Source organism: Melozone crissalis, unplaced genomic scaffold (assembly GCF_028551555.1).
Source record: "Melozone crissalis strain CALT ecotype California unplaced genomic scaffold, PUWL_Pcris_2 ptg000026l_1, whole genome shotgun sequence".
Taxonomy (NCBI): Eukaryota; Metazoa; Chordata; class Aves; order Passeriformes; family Passerellidae; genus Melozone; species Melozone crissalis.
In genome coordinates this window covers 3999583-4021032 of record NW_026535804.1, presented here as the reverse complement: position 1 = coordinate 4021032, position 21450 = coordinate 3999583, and the positions used below count along the sequence as shown (strand labels likewise).

At 59.8% G+C, this 21450-nt stretch overlaps 1 protein-coding gene across 3 annotated transcripts in view; it reads left to right on the top strand.

The window, feature by feature from the left end:
* Positions 1–20666, top strand: part of CASKIN2 (CASK interacting protein 2) — a 28805-nt gene extending 8139 nt beyond the window's left edge. The window contains exons 2-20 of one of the 3 annotated variants that reach the window (XM_054278920.1): positions 10198–10249; positions 12178–12275; positions 12366–12511; positions 12640–12735; positions 13602–13732; positions 13974–14082; positions 14204–14312; positions 14608–14693; positions 14773–14890; positions 15122–15304; positions 15698–15819; positions 16272–16347; positions 16460–16554; positions 16773–16883; positions 16979–17080; positions 17295–17433; positions 17758–19908; positions 20015–20333; positions 20567–20666. In XM_054278920.1, the coding sequence (XP_054134895.1) occupies positions 10198–10249; positions 12178–12275; positions 12366–12511; positions 12640–12735; positions 13602–13732; positions 13974–14082; positions 14204–14312; positions 14608–14693; positions 14773–14890; positions 15122–15304; positions 15698–15819; positions 16272–16347; positions 16460–16554; positions 16773–16883; positions 16979–17080; positions 17295–17433; positions 17758–19908; positions 20015–20333; positions 20567–20663 (4340 nt within the window). In that variant the 3' untranslated portion in view covers positions 20664–20666. Of the gene's footprint in view, positions 1–10197; positions 10250–12177; positions 12276–12365; positions 12512–12639; positions 12736–13601; positions 13733–13973; positions 14083–14203; positions 14313–14598; positions 14694–14772; positions 14891–15121; positions 15305–15697; positions 15820–16271; positions 16348–16459; positions 16555–16772; positions 16884–16978; positions 17081–17294; positions 17434–17757; positions 19909–20014; positions 20334–20566 lie in introns of all 3 variants that reach the window. The other 2 variants (XM_054278919.1, XM_054278921.1) reach the window with 2 other exon arrangements.
* The last annotated feature ends 784 nt before the right edge of the window (positions 20667–21450 follow it).

Here is a 21450-nt window from a genome sequence, read left to right as displayed (position 1 = left end):
AAGTGGTGCCTTTTCTACAGAAAGGAGCAGATGGAGGCAGGAGGGTCCCATATTTCCCTGTGCTCCTGCACTTTCTCCCCACGCCCGCCCCGGGATGCTGCGGGGCAGCAGGTGGGGTTTCAGGGCTTGCTCCCACGTCCTGCCTGCGCCGCCAAGTCGGGCTTGCCGGGGCCGTTCCCGACACGCACCCGCCGTGCTGGGAAGGCGTAAACAGATCGAGTTCCCGGCAGGGGTCCAGGGAGCAGGCAGGCCTTGGCTTGTGTCCCACCACCGCTCCGCCGGGATGGGGTGTGGGGAGCGCCCAGGCAGGGCTGGGGTGGAGGGGGCTGACCTGGCAGAGGGGTCCCTGCGGGAAGCTGGGCACAGCATTGGTCTGACAAGGAGCCAGGGATGTTGCCTCTGCCTCTGTTTACCTCTGGTGCTGAGGTGGGCCTGTTCTTTGCGGGGTGGGAGGTGTTGATGTACTGCCCCCAAACCCCTTCCTGATCCCTTTATGGGAGCTGCTGACCAGAGCTCAGACTGGAGGTCTTCAGATCCAGCTCCTTCTTTTCTATGATGCCTCAGATCCAGCTCCTTCTTTTCTACTGGAGTTGTATTGTGATGCCTTTGACCTTGCTGTAACTAACTCAGCCCTTGTCCCTTCCAAGGTATATGGGGGGATGGGGCTGCTCTGTGTTGCCTTTGTCCCCAGCTGGTCCCCAAGCAGCTGCTGCCCGGCTCTGGCGTCCGGGCTGGCAATGGGAGGAACCTGCTGCCCTCCCTGCCGGCCCTGGAGCAGCTGGGATGAGGGGAGGGGGTCAGGAACGCAGTGCCCAGAATAGCTCAGCAGTCACCAAGGGCCCCCAAGGGATGGGAAGGTGGGTGTGGGTGCTGGGGCAGGTTCCTGCTTCCAGAACAGGGTGATGCCTCTCCCCAGGACACAGACTGTCCCTACCTGCTAAGTGATTGCTGCTTCCATGTGGGGACATGCAGGGTGGTGCAGGACATCCTGGTCATGTAGCTGTCATGTCCCTCTCCTGTCCACTGCATATGGGAACCCTGTTGTAGACCAGGATCCCAGGCAAATCCTTCACTGCCACAGCTGTATGAAAATATCCCAATCCAGCTAAGGCAGTGGGCAAGATTTTGGTGATGGCTTCTCCCACTTTGGAATGGTCCAGCCAGAAATGCAGGCAGGCAGTTGCAGGGTCTGATCCATCTGGGAAAGAGCTCTCACTCTGGGCATGGACCATGCCACGGGATGCTATTGAAAGGGCAACACTTTTCCCCATCTTGGGAGGGAAAGGAGAGTGGCAATGGGACCGTCTCTCTCAGGCTGGAGAGAGCTTGGCCTGTGCCCGCTAGTGATGGACCCATCCCTCTCGCATTCCCACTTGCCAGCAGCATGGAGCAGCCAGTCAGTTCTCACGAGTTTTGGTAGGTGACCTTTGCACAGGGAATGGGAACAGCAAGGTGCCCTGTGTGCCCTCTCCATAAGGGATTTGGAGAAGGATCCCTCCCGTCCATCATGGCTTGGGAGCTGAGTGGCCACTGCTGAGTGAGATCCTTACACTTTTTCCCAATGCAGATGCCACAAACGGCTGCAGCACCATGGAATCTGCAGGAGCAGTCACCCATCCAGCATCCCTTGAGACTGGCAGGAACCAGAGGCCACGTTTTGGCTCTGTCCCCGAGAGAAGGAGACGTTTTGCTGAAGCTACTGAAATCCAGGCTGCAGTTCAGAGGGAGCTGGACAGTGCAGGCATCACTTGCTGGAAGGAAGCTTTAGGAAGCTGACCCCCTTATTTCAGTTTGGCCATAGAGAATATAGTCAGCAACCCCCCAGAAGTGGAAATCCTTGGTTCTTAGGAAAACCCAGTCCCCAGGCAGCAGCTGCCACAGCCCAGGCTGTGACTGTCCCAGGGGACCCTGCCGGCACGTCCCTGAGCTGGGCTGGCGGCAGCACCGGCTCGCGGGGTCAGAGTTGAGGAAAGGCATCCGCAAGGTATTTTTAACCGTGTGACTCCAAACTGGCCGCCAGCAGCCGTCTGAGGTTAGTCCCGGGCTGCCGACAGCTGATTGCCCACGGGCTGCCGGCGAGAGGGGGGAGTTTGGAGTAAAATTCAGTTCCCAGCCGTGTGGCAGCCTTGGGAAGGAGTGGCGGCACTTGAACCATCGACCTTCGGGGTGACCTCGAGCGAACAGCTTCACCTCCCGCTGCCTCCCCTCCCATCCTGTGTGTGCCTTGCCCAGATTAGCGCAGCCAGGGTGGGGACAGCCGCTCCGTCCGCCCTGGCAGCGCCTGCTCCAGGTGCACGGCAGCTTCCCCGGGGCCAAAGGAGGAGGATGTCACAGGATTTCCAGCCTCCGCATCGCTGTGTGCTTTGAGTACTGGCTCCACCGGCTGGAGCAGCTCCTGGGTGCCAAGCTGCCATGTGCGGGCACGGGGCTGGTGCTGATGGCGACGTGGTGCCATAGGGCTGTGGCAGCCCAGTCCTCCAGCCTCAGCCTTGCCCTGCTTCCCCTGGAAGCTGCAGGGTTGCTGCAACCTCCAAGCAGTGTAGGGGCTGGATCTTTGTTTCGCTCCCTTGAGCCCACAGGGTTTTGCTGGCCACTGTTGGCTGCTCTAATTTTTATCTGGGGCTCATTGTTAGAACCATAAAATAAATAGGTACGTGCTGCTCTGGAGCGTCAAACCCCTCCAGGTGTAGGTGGGTTGCTGGGTTGCTGCGTCCCTGCTCGCCCTCCCTAATTAACTGTTGCTCAGCTAATCCAGACTTACTGACCTGCCCTAATCTTCCCATGCAAGGCCAGCCCTTCACTGCTGCCTCCTGTCGCTCACCTCTCACGTTGCCTGTGAGCCTCTCTCATGTTCACAGCCCTGGGTATGTGCTGGGCGGTGGTACCCCAGAAAGCAAGAGAATACACAGTGGGGTACCCTGGGAAGCAGCATCCCCCCACGCAGGGCTGCCGAGGTTGCTTTCCTGACCAGCAGGTTCCTCTGTGCCCACGCTCACACTGCTCCTCTCACCGTCCCCCCACATCCTGCTTCCCCTCTTTCTTCCTCCCATTGACCTGCTGCCGGTTGGATTATTTCTCCCCAGATGCTGCAATCTGCATTTTTCCCAGGTTGAATCTGCCTGGGTTTGTTCTCCTAATCTCTCTTAAGTCCTTTTTGTGTTATTTTTGCCCTTGTCAATCTGCAGCACATCCACCACAGATTATGCTAATGCACCATTTACTGGGCATGGCATGAATGACAACACTGAGAGTGTCTGCAGGTGCAGCCCCTTTGCCAGGGTATCTGGGACAGCCCTTCCTTGGCTTACAGGGAACCGGCTAGACATGAGCTAAGGTGCATTGTTAATGAGCTGATGCTCTGCTGGTCCCATGTCCCATAGCCCAGGCGTGCCCGCTGCAGGTTCAGGCAGTGCTGGCACTTGGCCTGGTCCCCCAGCGCTATCGGCCCATCTCTTCCCGCTCAGGAGGCGTCCTGTCCTTTCGGAAGGATGGGGGAAATGGAAAAGGCTCCACCTCTTCCCTGGGCAAATACAGCTCCTCTGAGTTCATATCCTGGAGAGCGGAATAGCCAGGTCCCAGCAGGGACGGTGACTTCACCTCCCGGTAACGCGTTTCCCCGGCCAGCTGGGAAAGGAGCCCCTGTATCTCTGAAGGAGCCGCCTGGCTTCTCCCACCCGAAGCCTTTCCCAGCTGTTTCCATCCTGGATGGGGCTGGGGGATGCAATTTCAGCTCTGTGGGGAAGGGGTGTTACCACTTCTCCCAGCCAGGAGAGCTGGGCTGAGCTGCATCACTTTGGGATAGGCAGCCACTACAAACCCACAAATTATTGTGGAGAAGGGGAGCAAGCACCATCCATCTCATCCCATCTGAAATCCTTCTGAAAGTCAGAGCAGGAGCATGTATTTGGCTTTTGCAAGGGGCGAATCCAGCCCCAAAGTTTTCCTGTGATGCTCTTTTCCCTGCTTGGCATTTGTCCCCTCTGTCCCCTGTGGCCATCAAACCTTGGGGTCGAGAGCTGAGAGCTGCACCTTCTTCCCAGCTGTGTGGATGGAGACAGGGTTTCCGATTCTGCTTTTCCTTTCATTGTTCTGGGAGCCTTCACTTTGAACAAACTGCCTGTTTTTTCCTGCTTTGCTTGTGAGGGGAAGCAGCTGGGGGGAATTGGGGGTTTGGATGGGGGTCCTGGAGTAGCTGGGCTGAGGGTGAGTGATCAATGTCTGTGCTGTGTGAGGATGCTGCCCAATGTCTCATCTGTTGCCAGCCTCTTAAAAAACCTTAGAAGTTTGATTTACCCTGGAAAAAATATTCCCAGACTTCTCTAAAGAAGGAAAAAAGCTCCCAGTTGACTCCATGGTCCTGTTGCCCTATCCCTCTTTGTTTGTGGTGGGCCTCCAGCCCAGCCTAGGATGGAAGGCAGATCCCTGGACCTCTTGAACCCCTCTGCCATCACCCACCTTCACCATCATCCACCATCATATCTGAACATGCTGCAGGACAGTATTGCTTAAAGAAGGAGATGAGGAAGGAGGCCAAGCTGCCAGAGGAGACTCGAACATGCCATCAGCAGAGACAAGTTGGTGACAGGAACAGCTTGTGCTCTGTGTGGCTGTAAGCCCTAAGATTTGGGGCTCCAGACAGGGCTAAATGGTGACTTTTGTTGAGGTTAGAAATGAGCATTAGGTGCAGGGATACTCATAGCACAGGGGTGCTGTATCCAGTCTCAGGATGCTGTGAGAAGCTGCCCAGAGCTCAGCTCCTGGAAGGTTATTGCATTTGCTGGGATTATTCCAGGCTGCTGAAACCAGGAGCAGGGCTTGGTGTGACAGCCATCCTGCAGCCTGTGCAGTGTCAGGGCAGGCAGGGCCCTGGTCTGCTCCAGGGTTTGGTAGGTTTCTCAAGGGGTGAAAATGCCAAGTACTCTTGAGGAGTTACCAGATGTTGGTGTAGGGACAGTAAGGGGCTCCCAGCTGCTCTCATGTCAATGCCATTTGCCCTCTGCTGATGGGATTCCACCTCCTTGATTGCAGCCTCCCCATCCCTGCCAGTAAACCCAGTGGCTTTGCCCCAGTCACACCAACCCCATAGTGCCTGGCTTGGCAAGGGGCCTGTTTGTCAGCGTTGGTGGGGAGCCCATCCTCAGTGATGCTGCAGAGCCTCAAACCTGGCACAGGCTCTTTATGGGCAGGAAGGCACCCCTGGCCTTTGGACACCTGTGGCATTGGGACAGCCATGGCATTTGGGCACAGGGATGGGTGCTCAGCCAGGTTTCCCAGGCAGCAGCACCTTGGCAGCCAAATTCACCGACCATCACCACAGGGGAATTAGGGGAGCCCCTGTCTGCGGAGCCGGGCACAGCGCTGGGCTGTGTTTGGGGCGCAGCTGGTGGCTGTAGTAGAGAGCTGGGGTCAGGAGCCCTTGGCTCTGGCCCAGCCTCTGTTCTGAGCTGACTGGGCAGCTTTGGTTGAGTTTCTTAACATCTCTGTGGCTAAACTCCTTCCCTATCAAGGTGGGTGAATCTTCTGAACGTATTGGGAAACTGCGGCTGAAGCAGCCGGTCTGCCGGGAGGCTGCACCGGGAGGAGCCGGCTGTGGGTGGCCACAGCAGACGTGCCTGTGGACGGAGAGGTGACAGGGAAGGGTGATTCCTGCGGAAGAGGGATGGACATCACCTCTTTGGGTCTTGATTTTGGCCAAGATGGTGAGTCTGTCCTGAGCCCTGGCATGAACCCATCATGTGCCAAGGCAGGGCCACCCCGGGCCATCACAGGGCAGGTTGGGTGAAGCTGTCACCTCCTGCCACCTCCGCCTCCAGCTCCAGAGGCTGCCACCACCATCGGAGACGGCTGCTGCTCTGCGGGATAGCAGCTGATTAGCTCCTCCAGCTGCTTTATTGGCTTACCGGTGACAGTCCCCAGGTGGATTTCATTTTCCCAAGAGGGTACGTGCATGTGTTTGGTGTGTTCAATGCACACTGTCCCTCTCCCGCTGCCCAGGGAAGCAGAATGGTGTTCCTGCAGTGCCCTTGCAGGGCTTTCCTGCATGCAGGGTACTCGTAGCAGGCAGTGTGGGGGTGCTCAGGACTGGATGTTCAGGGATGCTCATGATACAGGGACACTCAGGGTTGATGCTGTGGCTGGCAGCACAGGATGTTCATGACACTGGGATGCTCAGACCTGCAGCACAGGGAGGCTCATGACACAGGGGTATTTGCAGCCAGCAGTGTGGGGATGTGATTTCCCAGGACAAGGGGATGGGATGAGAGTCTGTGACACAGGACCAGCAGAAAGGGTTGTTTGTGTGGCAAGAAGGTGGATCTCCAGTTACGGATTTGTGTGTTGTCCTGGACAGCAACAAAGCTCCAGTAGTGGAGCTCTGCTCTGGCTGCCCTGGCTGGACAAATCCGGCAGGGGGTCACAGCACAAAAACCTGCCTTCTCCTGTGTGAGAGCCAGGGCAGGAGCATCCAAAGGGCAGGACTCCACAGGATATTTGGGCATTTCCTTCCCCAGCCAAACCCAGGCAAGCACGTGTCACGGCTTCCCAAGGAGCGCTTTGGAGGGATTGTGTCGGTCTCCAGGAGCTCGGGGTGAAGCTCACGGCTGTCCCCGCAGGACCGAGCTCTCCGTTGGAGGGCAGCGGGTGACTCAGGGTGCCCGGTCCGCTGGCACAGGGGTGCTGGGCCGGCCGAGGGCACGCCTGGCTCCACGCAGCCGGCACAGCCGGCGCCAGGCGAGTGCCTCGGGGGGGTAAATACGGCTTTGTGCCGGGCCGGCTGCCAGCGCGGCGGGTGAGGTGCCCGCCCCGGCCGGCCGCTCCCCGGGTGCCCCCCGCACCCCGCGAGGAGCCCAGCCCAGCCTGGCATGCCCGCCATGAGAGGGCAGCCCGCGGGGAAACCGAGGCACAGGCGAAGGAGGCTGCTCGGAATGCGCCATGCAGGGCTGCGCCTCAGTGGGGACCCAGAGGCCAGGGGCCGGAGCCAGGCCGTGCCAGGGCTGAGGGCCCCGGCCCCGTTTGGTGCTGGGCGGCCGCGCTGCCTTCGCCACGGCCGGCGGCCGGCCCGACATTTGTAAGCAATTTGCCGGAGCGTTCCGGAGGTGCTTCCCGCTGCCGCTTGGCAGCCAGACGCCGCACAGAAGCTCTTCAGCTCCCTCGAGGCCTCGCTCAGGCCCGGCCCTGCGCTGCGGAGCCTCCTCCTGCCCGGGCAGGCGCCGGGGACGCGGCGGGCCGGGGCAGAGCGGGCGGGGACCCCTCACGGGGTCGTGCTGGGGAGCAGGGCCGGGCAGGGGGAAGCCGCGGCTGGAGTTAACCCTTGGGGTGCACCAAGCTGGGTTTTTTCCCTGGAAATAAATAACCCCTTCAGGGTGCCTTGTATTTCAGCGCTGGATCCGTGTTCTGGGCTCATTCTCCCGGGTTATGAGTGTGCTCTGGTGGGGAATGGGGGTTGCGGATCAGGCCTGAGAGTGCCCCTGCCCCAGTGATGATGTGGCTGGGAAGGATCTGGCCACGCCATCCCAATGCTGTAACTGCATTAACCCTGCAGCCCTTTCCCAGCCCAGCTCTGCAGCCCCCTGCCAAAGCTGACCAGGCCAGACTGGGAGGGCTGCGGGATTGGGAACAGCTTGGCCCAGCCTCTGCTGAGCTCTAGAACATCTGTGTGGAAAAGGATGGGTAGCCTGGGCACCAACGAGGAGAGAAGGGGCTGAAGAAATGGGGAATACCTGGGGAACTGGTCAAAAGGAGCACATGGATGGAATGAGGAGGGGGAATGCAGGGAAATGTCCCATCAGCTGCCTTCCTGTCACCAGGTCCCTGGAGTTTGAGGCTGTGCAGCAGGATGGCACTGGTGGAGGGGTCCCAGCTGCTTGGCTGTGGTCTGCTTCCCCTCCATCCCTCTTTTTCTCCTTTCCCATGCCTTTATGCTGGGGTGTCAAGACACTTTCCCACCCACACTTCACCTACCAGCCTTGCTGCAAACCCTCCAGCTCTCCAAGCAGTGATTTACCCACCTGCAAACCAGGGATGCTTTCCCTCTCTGCCCAAGGTGGACCCAAGCATTTAGGAAGACCCCCAAAGGGAATGCTGCTCCTGGCTGTGCTATTGGTGACCTGCAGCTTTCTCAGCCACCCACACCGTGTCCATGTGCTCCTGCTCTGTGTCCTGGCCTGGCTGGGCTGCTGGAGCAGGGAACGAATTTGAGGAATGTTGCTCAGGGAGATGTGGATGCGGCCAGCTGTCTGGGACACCCACCGTGTCCTGGGACATCCCAGCCCTGCTTGGTGGACTGGCCAGCTCAGTCCCCTTGAAGGTGGGGTTAGGGATAGGATATTTGGGTGAACTCCCCTTCTTCAAACAGTGGGCATTGCTCAACTCCAGGACCAGCCCCCAGGGGCTGTGGGATGTTTCTGCCTCTTTTGGAGGTGTTGGTGCTCATTGGGCATCTCCATTCAGCCTGTCTCTTTTCCCAGCCTTGCATTGAGAGTCTGCCCCTCCTGCCCTGAGTAAGGACCCCTCTTCCCCCTCTTCTTTCTCCTCCCCTTCCCGACCCTTTTCCAGGGGCAGTTTTCAGCTGCAGATGGTGGGAGCAATCCCAGTGGTTACGGTTCTCTAGGACTCAGATCAGAAGTGGCCAGTTTACAAGTGAAATGGTTTTTTTTCCTGGCTGCTGAGGTCAAGGGAAGCGACTTGTCCTTGATGAAGACCCCAGATCCTGAGCTCTTGGGGCTGGGAGGGGGAAGTGGGAGCTCTGCTGAGTGATGGCTTTGGGAGCCAGTTCCTTTGGGAAGGTCTGTTGGGTTGGTGGCTGAGGCTCAAAGACAAACAGTCCCTGGAAGAGGTAATTAGGGTGATCCTGTCCTGATCCCCTCAGCTGTGGTGAGGAGTCATGAGTCCTTCACCAGCAGCCACTCCAAGCTCATTTTGTGTTAATTAGGCTGTTTACAAAACACTGTAAATTGCAGTAATGAACACCCCAGTCCTTGTTTTCCTTTAATTATCCATTTGCATGATAAATGAGCCAGCCCCCCTTCAGCTCTTCTTTTCCAGCAGAGGGATCACACAGCCCAGTATGGCTTAAGGGATCTGCCATGCAAGGTGGGCAGAGACCTTGGGAGAGAAGGAGAAGAGAATTGAGGAGAAGGAGAGGAAGGAAAAGGAGAAGGATCTTCAGCCTCAGAGATCTACCTGGCTGCGAGGAAGGGGCTCCTTCCCCAGGACCCCCCCACAGCCGAGTGGGGTTTGAGCAGCTGTTTCACCCCAGGCTCAGAGCCTGGCACTCAGACTTTGATTTTCTGTGGGAAAAAGCACAGAAATCATTCAAAGCATTTAATCCTCCCTGGCTCAGCGCTGGGGCTGCCTGGAAAGGCAGAGGAGGAGTGGTGGTATTTCTTGGCCCCCCACATACCTTCCCCTTTCTTTCCCTTTTGACTTAACGGGTGAATTCCAGAGATGTTAATCCGCTCTCAGCCCCTCGGTGAAGAATAAAATGTCCTCTCTGTGTGGGAGGAAGGAATCCATTGGAATTAATTGTGGGAAGGGGCAGGGAGCTGGGGGTGCACTGGGGGTGCGTGTGAGGCTGTGCTGAGGGTGGACTGAGCATCCTCTGCTGCCCAGTGGTCCCTGAAGGAGCAGGAGATATGGGCAGAGGGGTAGGGATAGCCAAGGTGGCACAATCCTTGGGTCTCTGAAGGGGAGGGAGGGCTGGCCAGGGGAATGGGGATGTCCAAGGTAGCACAATCCTTGCATTCACAGCTGAAAGCTCCGGCCTCTGCCCTGGCCATAAAAATGCCAGCCATGTGGTCTGTGGGCCAGGCCTCAGTGGCAGCGGCGGGCACAGGGAGCGAGTGGGGGTAAAATGGCCCCACTCAGCAGTTTTGGTGTGTCCGTGCCTATAAAGGGGAGGGAAGCGCTCGCTGTCCTGCCAAGCCAGGGTGGCAGGAGCTGCGGGGTCTGACCCATCCCGGGGGCACACGTGGATAGGGCAGGAGAGATGGAGGGAGGAAAGTGCCAAGCTGGAGCTGGGTCAGCCCACTGAGGGTCCGTGGAGGTGAAAGTGGAGGCAGAGGAGAGTAGAGCAGAGACCCCCGGGATGGGCCAGGCGCTGTTCTGTGCGCTGGGAGGTGGGTGTGCTGTGAGATGGGGTTCATGGGGGGGCCTGCAGGCTCTGCCTCCTGCCCTGACCTTCACCTCTTGTCTCTGCAGAGCTCCTGGGATCTGCCAAGCGCCTGAACGTGAACTACCAGGATGCGGACGGGTGAGTGCTCCCCTGGAGGGTGCTGGGTGCTGCTGCCAGCCCGGGGGGCTCCTCTCCCTGCTGTCCAGCCAGTCCTGCAGCTCAGGGTATCACAGCTTTCCAGGGGAGCTGGGGAACACATCAACATCCCAGAACCAGGGAAGCCCTACACAGGCAGAGCCAGTGCCTGCCTGGATCTCAGCTGAGGGCAGTGCTCAGTCCCTCCTGAAAACCCTTCATAAATCCCTTCTACGTGCCCCTCTGTGGGGATGGGGTTGGATAGGGATGGCAGCATGTGCCTGTGTCCCCCTGGTTAAAGCCCAGAGGAGCACCCAGCCAGCCTCAGTGCCTGCACGTGCTCATGCCTCTGTTTAATATCCCAAAAGCAAAATCCCATTGTTTTGGGGGGAGTTGGAGAAAGAAAATATGAGGTTGCCCAGTGACCACAGCATATTTGTGTAGCTCATCACTTCCAAAATCCAAGTACTTAATAAACTGGGTACTGAGAGTTAAAGAAACCACAAAGGCTCATAAAATAAATAAGCATATTATTCTTATTGAATTAACTCTGACCTGTCAGTCATTAGCATTGTTTTTATGGGCTGTTGTTGTACCTAATTTCTACATGTTTTCTTTTGGAGGGCTCTGTAGGAAGAGGTGTCCATGATGAGTCCTAACAGGCCAGTGGGGGGTTGGGAACATGCAGGATGGCTTCGTCTTAAAATAATACTGTGCAGATGGAGCTTAATAGAAAAAGAATTTAATAATAGAAGCAATGATCTGATTCTGATAGGGCACAGGGTTTGTGCTTGGGCAACTCCAGGAGGCTGATGGTGGGAGCTGGGGTAAAGGTTCTGTTCCCTGCCCGAGGGACACGGGCAGGGTGTTGGGTTTCGCTGGGGCACAGGAAGGGGATGATGGGGAGGTGAGACGTGAGCATGGGGAGGGCAGTGTGTGTTCTGGGAGAGCCAAGGTGCTGGTGGTGTCCTTGGCATCACCTTGCTCAGGGCTTGGAGAGGATGGGGTAGGCAAGTGTGGGTTTGTGCAGCCACCCCAGGGCGAGTGAGACCCCACAGAGATGGGTCAGGGGGATTTTGTACCCCCCCCACATCCACACTTTGAGGCAGAGGTTTTGCTGTGGCTCAGGACATGGTGTGTGCACTGGAGAAAGGAGCAGCCCTCTCTTCTGGGGTTAGTGTCCCTCCTGCAATGCTGAGACTTGCACAGGGATCTGGGGATGCAGATCATGAGGAGAGCCATGCTGGATGAGCTGAGTCCCTGGCACTGGGTTTGGGCACTGCAGAGCCCATTGGAGCCCCAGGCTGGTGCTGTCAGGAGCCCCCCGTGTCCCTTGGAGTGGCTCACGGGCTAATCACCGGTGGCACAGGGACCCCTCTCTTGGCCTTGGCCCTTCACGTGACGGCTCGGGGGAGTGCCAGGCAGACAGGCCCCTTTCACAGCCCCAAGACACTGGGCTCTTTCATTACCGGCGGCCTCCCACGCTCTGCCATGGGCTCCTGGCAGCCCTGCTGGCATGGGGAGGGGGCAGCTGGCAGAGGGGGCAGGAGTGGCCACAAGGCCGATTTGTTTGCCGGGTGCTGTGGGCAGCGTTGTGGCTGCCTGGCTGCCCCGTGGAGAGGGGAGGTGCATCTCTCTGCATCCTGCCTGTTTCCCCCAACAGAGGGCCTGGAGTGAGGGACTCCTCTCACTGGGGTTTCCCAAGGTACACAGTGTGCCTGCATCCCTCACTGAGCCCTGGGGCACAGGCAGCTTGGAGGGATTCATCAATGTTTTGCCATGGGGAATCTGAGGCACTGGGAGTGGCGAATCTGGGAGGATGTCACCATGAACAGCCAGTGACAATCCCAGCCCACGTCCCCGTGCAGGGGGTGCTGTGAGGACAGCACAGTGGGGCTGGGGGCCGGGCTGAGCCCTTCCTTGTGCCTCAGGTTCTCAGCGCTGCACCACGCAGCCCTGGGCGGCAGCCTGGACCTCATCTCGCTGCTGCTGGAGGCGCAGGCCACCGTGGACATCAAGGACAGCAACGGTAAGGGGTGACCCCGGGCACGGCCCCCGGCCCAGCCCCCTGTGCCCGCCGGGGGCCGTGTCCAGCCCTGCTGAGCCGCGCTGCCCACAGGGATGCGGCCCCTGCACTACGCGGCGTGGCAGGGCCGCCTGGAGCCCGTGCGGCTGCTGCTCCGCGCCGCCGCCTCCGTCAACATGGCCTCGCTGGACGGGCAGATCCCGCTGCACCTCTCGGCGCAGTACGGCCACTACGAGGTGGTGAGTGAGAGCGCAGAGCCACCATGTGCCCTCTCTGGGGTGCTGGGTGGGGGCAGACCCCGCCGTGCCGGGTGGGAGGGAGGCTGCAGGGGGATGCTGAGCCCCTGCACCGCGTTGCTCCCCTGCAGTCGGAGATGCTGCTCCAGCACCAGTCCAACCCGTGCCTCATCAACAAGGCGAAGAAAACCCCGCTGGACTTGGCCTGCGAGTTCGGGAGGCTGAAGGTGAGTGCTGTGGGCTCTGCCCTGCACCAAGGGCTTCTCCAGGGGCTGCTGTGGAGCCCACTGGCTCCTCTGGGAGCAAAGCACGGGGTCTGGCCACAGCTGCTCTCCCTCCACCATGAGACTCAGAGCCTGGCAGACAGCAGCAGCCTCCTCCCGTGGCCAGACACAGCCTGATCCTGAACCTGGGAGCTGTGGGTTTTGCCCCTGACCTCACAGCAGGACAGTGTTAGACTGGGAGTGAAGCCAGGAGTTGTTGCTCCTGGTTCTCCACAGCCTTCCCCCACCCACCCCAGCTTTGCTCACAGTTAAGCATGGATAGGCTGAGCTGGCTAATCCCAGCAAGCTCTGAGCATCCAGCCCTGCTCCAGGTCCCCAGCACAGTTCCTGGGGACAGGGCCACACGGTGCTCTGTGAGACCCTGGCCCTGCCAGCACCATTGGTTTGGGATGGAGCACAGCCAGCCAGACTGTTCTGTGCCCCACTCGGAGGGGACCAGGGGGATATTTCCATTTTTGGAGTATCTGTAATGTCTGCAGCTATAAACAGGGCAGTAAAAATAACTGCTCTGTGCCTCTGGGTTGCCCTGAGATGCTGAGAGTCGCTCTGGGCTGGAGAGACTGGAGGTTTTTAGGGCTTGGTCTGAAAAGCCTGATTATGGGAAGACTATTTCTGGCTGTTGTGACCTTTTGCAGCCCCTCACGACAGTGTGGCCATGCCAAGCACTGTCCAGCTCCAGCCAAGCCTGGGGCTGTGGATGGAAGGAGTGGCAGGATGGGGAGTGGTGGGCTGGCCCCAGGGATGAGCCCTCAGTGGGAGGCTGCAGGTGGGGGTACCTGCACCCCATTGCTTACCAGTGTCTCATGCAGGTGGCCCAGCTGCTGCTGAACAGCCATCTGTGTGTCGCCCTGCTGGAGGGACAATCCAAGGATGCCACTGACCCCAACTACACCACTCCGCTACATCTGGCAGCCAAGAACGGGCACAAGGAGATCATCAGGTAATTCCCTGCTTTATTCTGGAAAAACCCGTCATGGCTTCAGTCTCACTTCCTCCCAAACACACCTTCCTCCTGCAGGCTTCAGCCCCTCATCCCCAAAGCAAGTGCAAGGTGTTGTCCATTTCCTGTCGTAAAGCAGCTGAGTGCCTGGTCCCGATGTCCTGTCCTCTTCTTGCTCTTGCTTTCTGCTTCTGCCCTCCCTGGACTCCTCTCTTTCATGCCTCTCCCTCCTTCCTACCAGGCAGCTGCTGAAGGCTGGGATTGAGATCAACAAGCAGACAAAGACAGGCACAGCCCTGCACGAGGCCGCGCTCTACGGCAAAACAGAGGTGGTGCGGCTCCTGCTGGAGGTGAGCATGGTGGGGATGGGGCTGGGGGCGTCACTCAGCACCCTTTCCCCTCAGTCCCTTGCCTCCCTTGAGTCTGGTGGCAGACAGGGAGCTGGCCTTGACCGTGTCCTCTCCTGGGCAGGGTGGAGTTGATGTGAACATCAGGAACACCTACAACCAGACAGCACTGGACATTGTCAACCAGTTCACCACCTCACACGCCAGCAAGGACATCAAGCAGCTGTTGAGAGGTGAGGTGGGGATGGCACTGAGAGGGGTTTCTTCCCTCTGGGACCTGCCTGGGCTCCCAGTGCTCCTCCTGAACAGCCTAAATCAGCGCCAGCATCCCAGTCCCCCTCTCATATGTGCCCCTATCCTACGTGTGGAGCAGTGTCTGGGGATTGAGGCCTTTCTGCAATATTAATGTTTTTTTCTCTCCTCTTCTTGCTCTTGCTTTCTCCTTCTGCCCTCCCTGGACTCCTCTCTTTCCTCCCTGTGCTATGGCATCTCCTTTCTTCCTCTGTCCCTTGCCTTCAGAGGCATCAGGAATCCTGAAGGTCCGAGCTTTGAAGGATTTTTGGAACCTCCATGACCCAACTGCTCTCAACGTCCGAGCAGGAGATGTCATCACGGTGAGGCTGCTCTCTGCTCCCCATCCCCCTGCCCCACCATGCCCGGGGTACCAGCCCCATCCCTCTTGTCCCATGGCAGGTCCTGGAGCAGCACCCAGATGGCCGATGGAAGGGGCACATCCACGACGCTCAGAAAGGCACCGACCGGGTCGGGTACTTCCCCCCCTCCATTGCTGAGGTCATCAGCAAGAGGACAGGTCAGTGGCCATCCTGAGCACGCTGGGGACAGTCCCCTGTGCAAAACCTTCCCAGCCTTCCCAGCACCTCCTGTCAGACAGGCCCTGCAGCCCTGCCTAGCTAGGGGGGAAGGGAAGGCTCAGGGGTTGTCACCATGGTTGGAACACTCCTCTGGGGGTTGTGCTCAGTTCTCCCCCTGTCCCTGCCTCCTGCATGAGCTCTGACCACGTGTGTTTTGTCTTTGCACGCAGGCATGGTTGTGCCCCGCGTGGCACCCGCGCAGCAGCGCCAGGGTCCCCCCGGGGCCCTGCCAGCCCCCCCTGGGGGGCTGCAGCACCTCCCTGATGAGTGTCCACACCCGGCAGCCCCGAGCGGCCCAGCGGCCTTTGGTCACCTCACCCTGAGCCGGACGGCCCCAGGCCCTGACAGCTCAGGTCAGGGGAGCACCTGGGGAGGGAGAGGGGCTGGGGACCTTCCCCTGCTCCCAGCCCTGCCTGGCCAGGGGCACAGGGGGAGACTCTCCTTCCACCTCTCCATGGGGAAGCAGCCAGATGAGAGGGAGCAGGTGTAGGAAAAGGGAGTTTTGGGGAGCCCTTAGAGCAGCCCCTTCTCTCCCTGTGTCTCAGCCCTCTGTGTGTCTCTTGCCACCCGGGTCACCCTGTCTGTGTTGTACATGCTGGGAGGTGGGAGGGAACTGATGCATTGTCTGTGGCTGGAGGATCTTTGGGAGATCAGTGGCATCAGTGTGTTGGCACTGGCTCCTTGCTGGGCACCACAGTGCCCTGTGTCTGGGGAGGTGCTGATGGGCTCCCTGCTTGCCCCAGCAGCAGGAGACAGGAACAGCGTGGGCAGCGAGGGCAGCATCGGCAGCATCCGCAGCGCCGGCAGCGGCCAGAGCACCGAGGGCACCAATGGGCAGAGCACCAGCATCCTCATCGAGAATGCCAGGGTAGGCACAGCCCCTGCTCCCCTGTGCTGCTTCCCTGTGCTGGCTCAGGCTGGACATAGAGCCCCATCCCCTTCCATGCCCCCTCCTAGCAAAGGAGGGACTGCTGGAGTTGAGTATCCTACACCAAACATCTACTGGCTGCCAGGACTCAGCAGGGAGATGCTCCTGGGGACACCCTAGTTGTTCCCCAAAGCACAGCTGGCCTTTTTGAGTGGAGCTGGAGGCTGTGGTTGGCATCACACAGCATCTCCATCATGTGCTGTGTCACCTGAGAGAATAACAAAAGGCCCTGAGCCAAATCCTGCCCAGATCTTTTGCTGGGAGCCAGCCTGTTGCAGGGTGAAGCTGTGACCAGCAGCCCGGCATGGGGACCACCACTCTGCTCCTGAGGGTGTGACAAAGCTGGTCTCCAGAGTTGGGTCCTTCCTCCACTCACTCCTCCTCTCCCTCAGCCTCTGCCCTCCACCGGTGACAACCTCCAGCAACACCTTTTGGGATCAGAGCCACACAATGGGACCTCCCCAGCAGGTGAGGGCTGTCACAACTCCATGGGGCCTTGGGGACAGCTGTCCCCACAGCCCCAGGGGCTGTTCACTGTTCAAGTGCCCCTGTGACAGTTCTCCTCTCTCATTTCTGCCAGGGCCACAGGGCCTCCAGACCCCAGGCAGCTGCCCCCCTGGAGACAGGGTCTTCTCCCACCAGTTCTTGCGTCCTGAGCAGCTCCTCGAGGGGAAGGTAACTGGAACAACTGGGGAATGGTGTGCTGGGTGAGAGGGCCATGTTTGGGGCACTCAGCCCAGCTCTTATTGCACCAGAGACATGGGGAACTGGGTCTTCAGGACACAAGTGGGTCTTTCCCAGGGAGATCCTGTCATCTTGCCTGGAGCAGTCAGGTTTTTCCAGCCCCTGCAGCCACCAGTCATGGGCTGTTCTGTGTCCCATCCTCTCCCCAGGATGCAGAAGCCATTTACAACTGGCTCCGTGAGTTCCAGCTGGAGTCGTACACCCTCAACTTCATCAACGCTGGCTACGATGTCCCCACCATCAGCCGCATGACCCCGGAGGTGAGGCAGGTCCTTCCCCACCCAGAGCTGCCAGCTGTGGGTACTCCCTGCCCCCAGCTCCACTGCTGACCACGGCCCCACTCTGCTCCCCTTAGGATCTGACAGCCATCGGTGTGACCAAACCAGGCCACAGGAAAAAGATCTCTACAGAAATTGGGCAGCTCAGCATTGCTGAGTGGCTGCCCAACTACATCCCGGTGAGTCCCTGGCACTGAGGCTTTGGTCACCCCCTTCTTGAGAGCGCTCTGACCCCGGGATAGGATAGGACAGAATGGGGTCTGTAAGTGAATAGCTTTGACTGTGTTAAAGGAATCAGAGACACCCTAAAAACAGTCTCCTGGGCAGGGAGGGGATACTGAAAGTGCTGCCCATTCCTCAGTGCTCATGGCAGTGGCTCTGTGCTCTTTCCAGGCTGACCTGATGGACTGGCTCAGTGCCATTGGGTTGCCCCAGTACCACAAAAAGCTGGTGAACAACGGCTACGATTCCATCACCATCGTGACAGACCTGACATGGGAAGACCTGCAAGAGATTGGCATCAACAAGCTGGGTGAGTCCCTCCTGCCATGCTGGAGTGGCCCAGGGCAGCCAAGTTTCCCACCCAGGTCCCCACACCCCGTTCTGCCTCAGGCTGGGAGGTGCAGGCATGTCCTGAGCACTGGAAAGGGCAGTTCCTGGCTGTCCCTAAGAACTCTCCTTGGCCAGCTGGAGCTGGGCCCAGCTAGGTAGATGCCAGCAGTAGTTTGTCTCCTCCCATAGGCAGGGTTTAGATAACCCCAAGGCCTTTGCCCCATGTGTGACATAACTACTCTTCCTGGCCTGGAAACAGGCCTTGGGGGTTGGAGCTGACCCAATGTCCCTTTCCTTCCTGCAGGCCACCAGAAGAAGATCATGTTGGCTGTCAAGAAGCTCAGAGACCTCCGCAAAAGCCTCAATCAAGCAGAAGCAACTTTGGCAAGACGCAAAGTCCCCGGTTCCCTGGACATTGTCACCATTGAGTCGCTGGAAAACGGGGAGTGCCAGTCCCCACACGCGCTCAAAATGACAACCTTCCAGGACAGTGAGCTCAGCTATGAGCTCCAGACGGCCATGTCCAACAGCTGCCACGACACACTCGGCATCAAGAGCAGCCAGGGAATGTCACGGAGCCAGGAGAGCATCGGGGTGCGGTCGCGGGGCTCGGGGCACTCGCAGGACAACGTGCTGTCCCGGCGCCTCTCCAGCCCCTCGCAGGAGAGCCTGGGCAGCGGCGAGAGCAGCAGCAGCAGCGGGCAGTCCTGTGCACCCCCCCGCAGCAAGGAGAGCCCGGCCAGCCTGCCGGGCCGGCCCAGCCCCGAGCCCTACGGGAAGCTCGTGTCCCCCGAGGGGCTGAACGGCTTTGCCAATGGTGGCGGCGGGGGCAGCCCTCTCAAGGAGAGGAACCTGCCCGAAGGAACGGATCAGTACACCCGGCCTGCGGCTCAGAAAGGAGCTGGGACTCCAGCGGTCACTCCCTGTACTCCTCCCCAGACTCCCAGCAAGGGAACAGCCCCGTACGTCTTCATGTACCCACACGTCTCCCTGAAATCCCCGACGGCCCCGTCCGTCCTGGGAGCAGAGCAGCCCAAGGCCCTAGCACATCTCCCCTCCATCTCTCCTTCCCCTGCACAGAAGAGCAGCCTGCAGACGTCAGCTCAAAAAGGCTTCTCCTACCTGCACAGCCAGTGTGGCCCCACAGAGCCACCCAGCACAGCCCCCACGGCTGGGGAGCATCACAACGGAGGCGAAAGCCTGAAGCACAAGAAGCGCTCGCACAGCCTGAACCGCTACGCGCTGTCGGACGGGGAGCATGAGGAGGAGGAGGGGGCCCCCAGCAGCACCCTGGGCTCCTACGCCACGCTGACGCGGCGGCCGGGCCGCAGCCAGATGCCGCGGGCCTGTCTGCAGGCGGACGCCAAGGTGACCCGCAGCCAGTCCTTCGCCATCCGGGCCAAGCGCAAGGGGCCTCCCCCGCCGCCGCCCAAGCGCCTCAGCTCCGTGTCCAGCGCCCTCGCTGCCGAGGCAGACGGGGAGCAGCCCCCCAGCCCCGAGCGCCAGCCCACAGCCCCTCAGGACGCGGTTGACGCAGGTGCCACCCCTAGCGATGCTGGCCGTGGCAGGACAGTGAAGAGCCTGGCGGCTGCACTGGAGGGAACACCGGGTGTGAGTCCTTCCAAGCCCCTCCTGGCCCCAAAACCGCTGCACCTGACTCAGGACTGTCTCCCCCGGGCAGATGTGGGTGAGGGGTCCCACGATGGCAGTGACACCAGCGGTGCCACACTTTCCAATGGCAGCAGGGACCCCTTTGAGAGCGGCAAGCCACGGAGACGGACAGTGAGTGAGCCCAGCGCTCCTATGACAGAGGTGGCTGCACAGGGTGAGCAGGAAGATGCCTGCTCAGACACTGAGGAGGAGGCCAAGCCGGGGGTCTCCTCTTCATCGTCCCAGAACAGCTCCAGTGAGTGCATCCCCTTTGCAGAAGAAGGCAATTTAACCATCAAACAGCGGCCAAAGCCCAGCGGGCACTCCAAGGCTGACGCGGCCGTGCCGGACATGGAGCCTGGTTCCCAGCCAGCAGAGCCCCAGGGCTCCGGTGGGAAGGAGCCAGCAGCCCCCGCTGTCAGCAAGGAGCCGCCCGTGCTGGAGTTCAACCTCACCGAGTCGGACACGGTGAAGCGCCGGCCGCGCTTCAGGGAGCGGGAGCCGCTGCAGGCGGTGCTGAAGGCGTTCAGCATGGCGGGGCAGGCCGAGGCGGGGAGCACCCCCACACCCCAGTATGCCCAGGCCCAAGCCGTGAGCATCGCGAGCCCCCCCACCTCAGCACCAGCACCACAGCCCACGCTGGCTGGGGATGCCTTTGATGATGACAGTGTGGAGTTCAGGATTGCTGAGATAGAGAAAAGCATCTTGTCGCTGGAGAAAGGGATGAAGAAGGCCCCAAGTCCCACCAAAGCCCCCAGCCCCACAGAGCTGGTTGGCACAGCTGTGGTGAGGACACCCACTCCAGGTATGGGGGCTTGTGGAGCTGTCTCCAACGTGGTGGTGGGGCTTCCTCCCATGTTGGTGTGGGAGGACCTGTGCCACCACCTACCATGAGTCTCCTTCCTTTGCAGATGTCCCTGCCAAGCACACCTCCGTGGCATCCACCAAGCTCGTCTTCTCTGGACCCAAGACCATCTACCAGCAGGTCCTGCAGCCCTCCCGCCACACCGTTGCCCCCTGGGCGGCCACCGAGGCGGTGCCAGATGTGATCGGGGCCCTGCCCGGTCCTGGCTCACTGACAATGGAAACAGGCAGCAAGGTATCAGCCAAGCCTTTGGCAGCTGCCCCGGGGGCCACCCTGGCCCAGCAGCGGCTGGAGCAGACCAACTCCAGCCTGGCTGCCACGCTGCAGGCGGCCGAGAAGAAGATCACAGTGGAGGAGGCAGAGAGGTGAGGGAAATGCTGGGGCTGGGCCTCTCGAGGTGGGGTTGGAAAGGTCCCAGGGAGGGCAGGAGAAAGACTGTGCATGGGGATGTCATACCTGCACCACACAGGTCACACATGCTCAAGCCCAGCTCTGTGCTGAGCTCCTGCTGCTGTGTCAGATCCAGCCTGGCCAAACCTTCCCCATGAGCACCTGCAGCCTTTGAGCAGTGCTTTGACTCTCTCCCTCTCCTCCCCAGCCACCCTGGAACCGTGCACTCGGCCAAGAACATCTTGGAAGACATCAGCAACATGTTCGACGACCTGGCTGACCAGCTGGACGCAATGCTGGACTGAGGCTTGCTCCCTCCTTCCCCTCCCCGCCCCGGCTGCTCCAGCAGTGCCCCTCATGATGGGGGAAGAGTGGATCCAGCACCGAGCGGTGCCTGCAGCTCTCTCCAGCCGCCTCCCTCCCCACACTTCGCACTGAGGCTGGGAACGAAGCTGCCCTCCTTGCCCACCCTTGGCTCTGTGTCACATGTGACAGCGTGGCCTTGGGCCGGTTTCTGAGGGGGTCAGGCATTTCCCACCAGACTGGCAGCAGGAGGAGAGCCCAGAGGGGCTGCACATGCAGTGCTGGAGGCCACGGAGAAGCCCTTGCTCCCTTGCACAGAGCTAAGGAGCCTCCACAAGGGACCTTTCTCTTTCCCTACTGCATTGTCAGAGTCCTGCGTCTTATTATTTATCCCCTGCCAACAAAGTGTCACAGGAGAGACCTCCCCGGGCCGCCGCCAGGGAGCTGGCGATTCACTGTGCCGCCGCAGCCCTGGCCAGGCCTGACAGCAGCTAAAAGAAGACAGGGCTTGTTGCAATTTGGCAGCTTGCAGAGCGAGAAGAAACCTTTCTGCTTTATTTGCCGCTTTTCCAAACGCGTCAGCATCGGCAGCGTGGAATCCAAGTGGATGGAAATCCCTCCAGTGGGACCCACAGACCCCTCGAGATGGGGCTGGCACAGCCTGCAGAGCAGCGGATGCTCTGCCATGGCCATGCTGGATGTGTGAGCCTTCCTGCCCCTTCCCAGAGTGATGAGGATGGTAATGGCAGTGCCAAAACCCTGGGAATTTGGGCCAGTCCGTCTGGATCA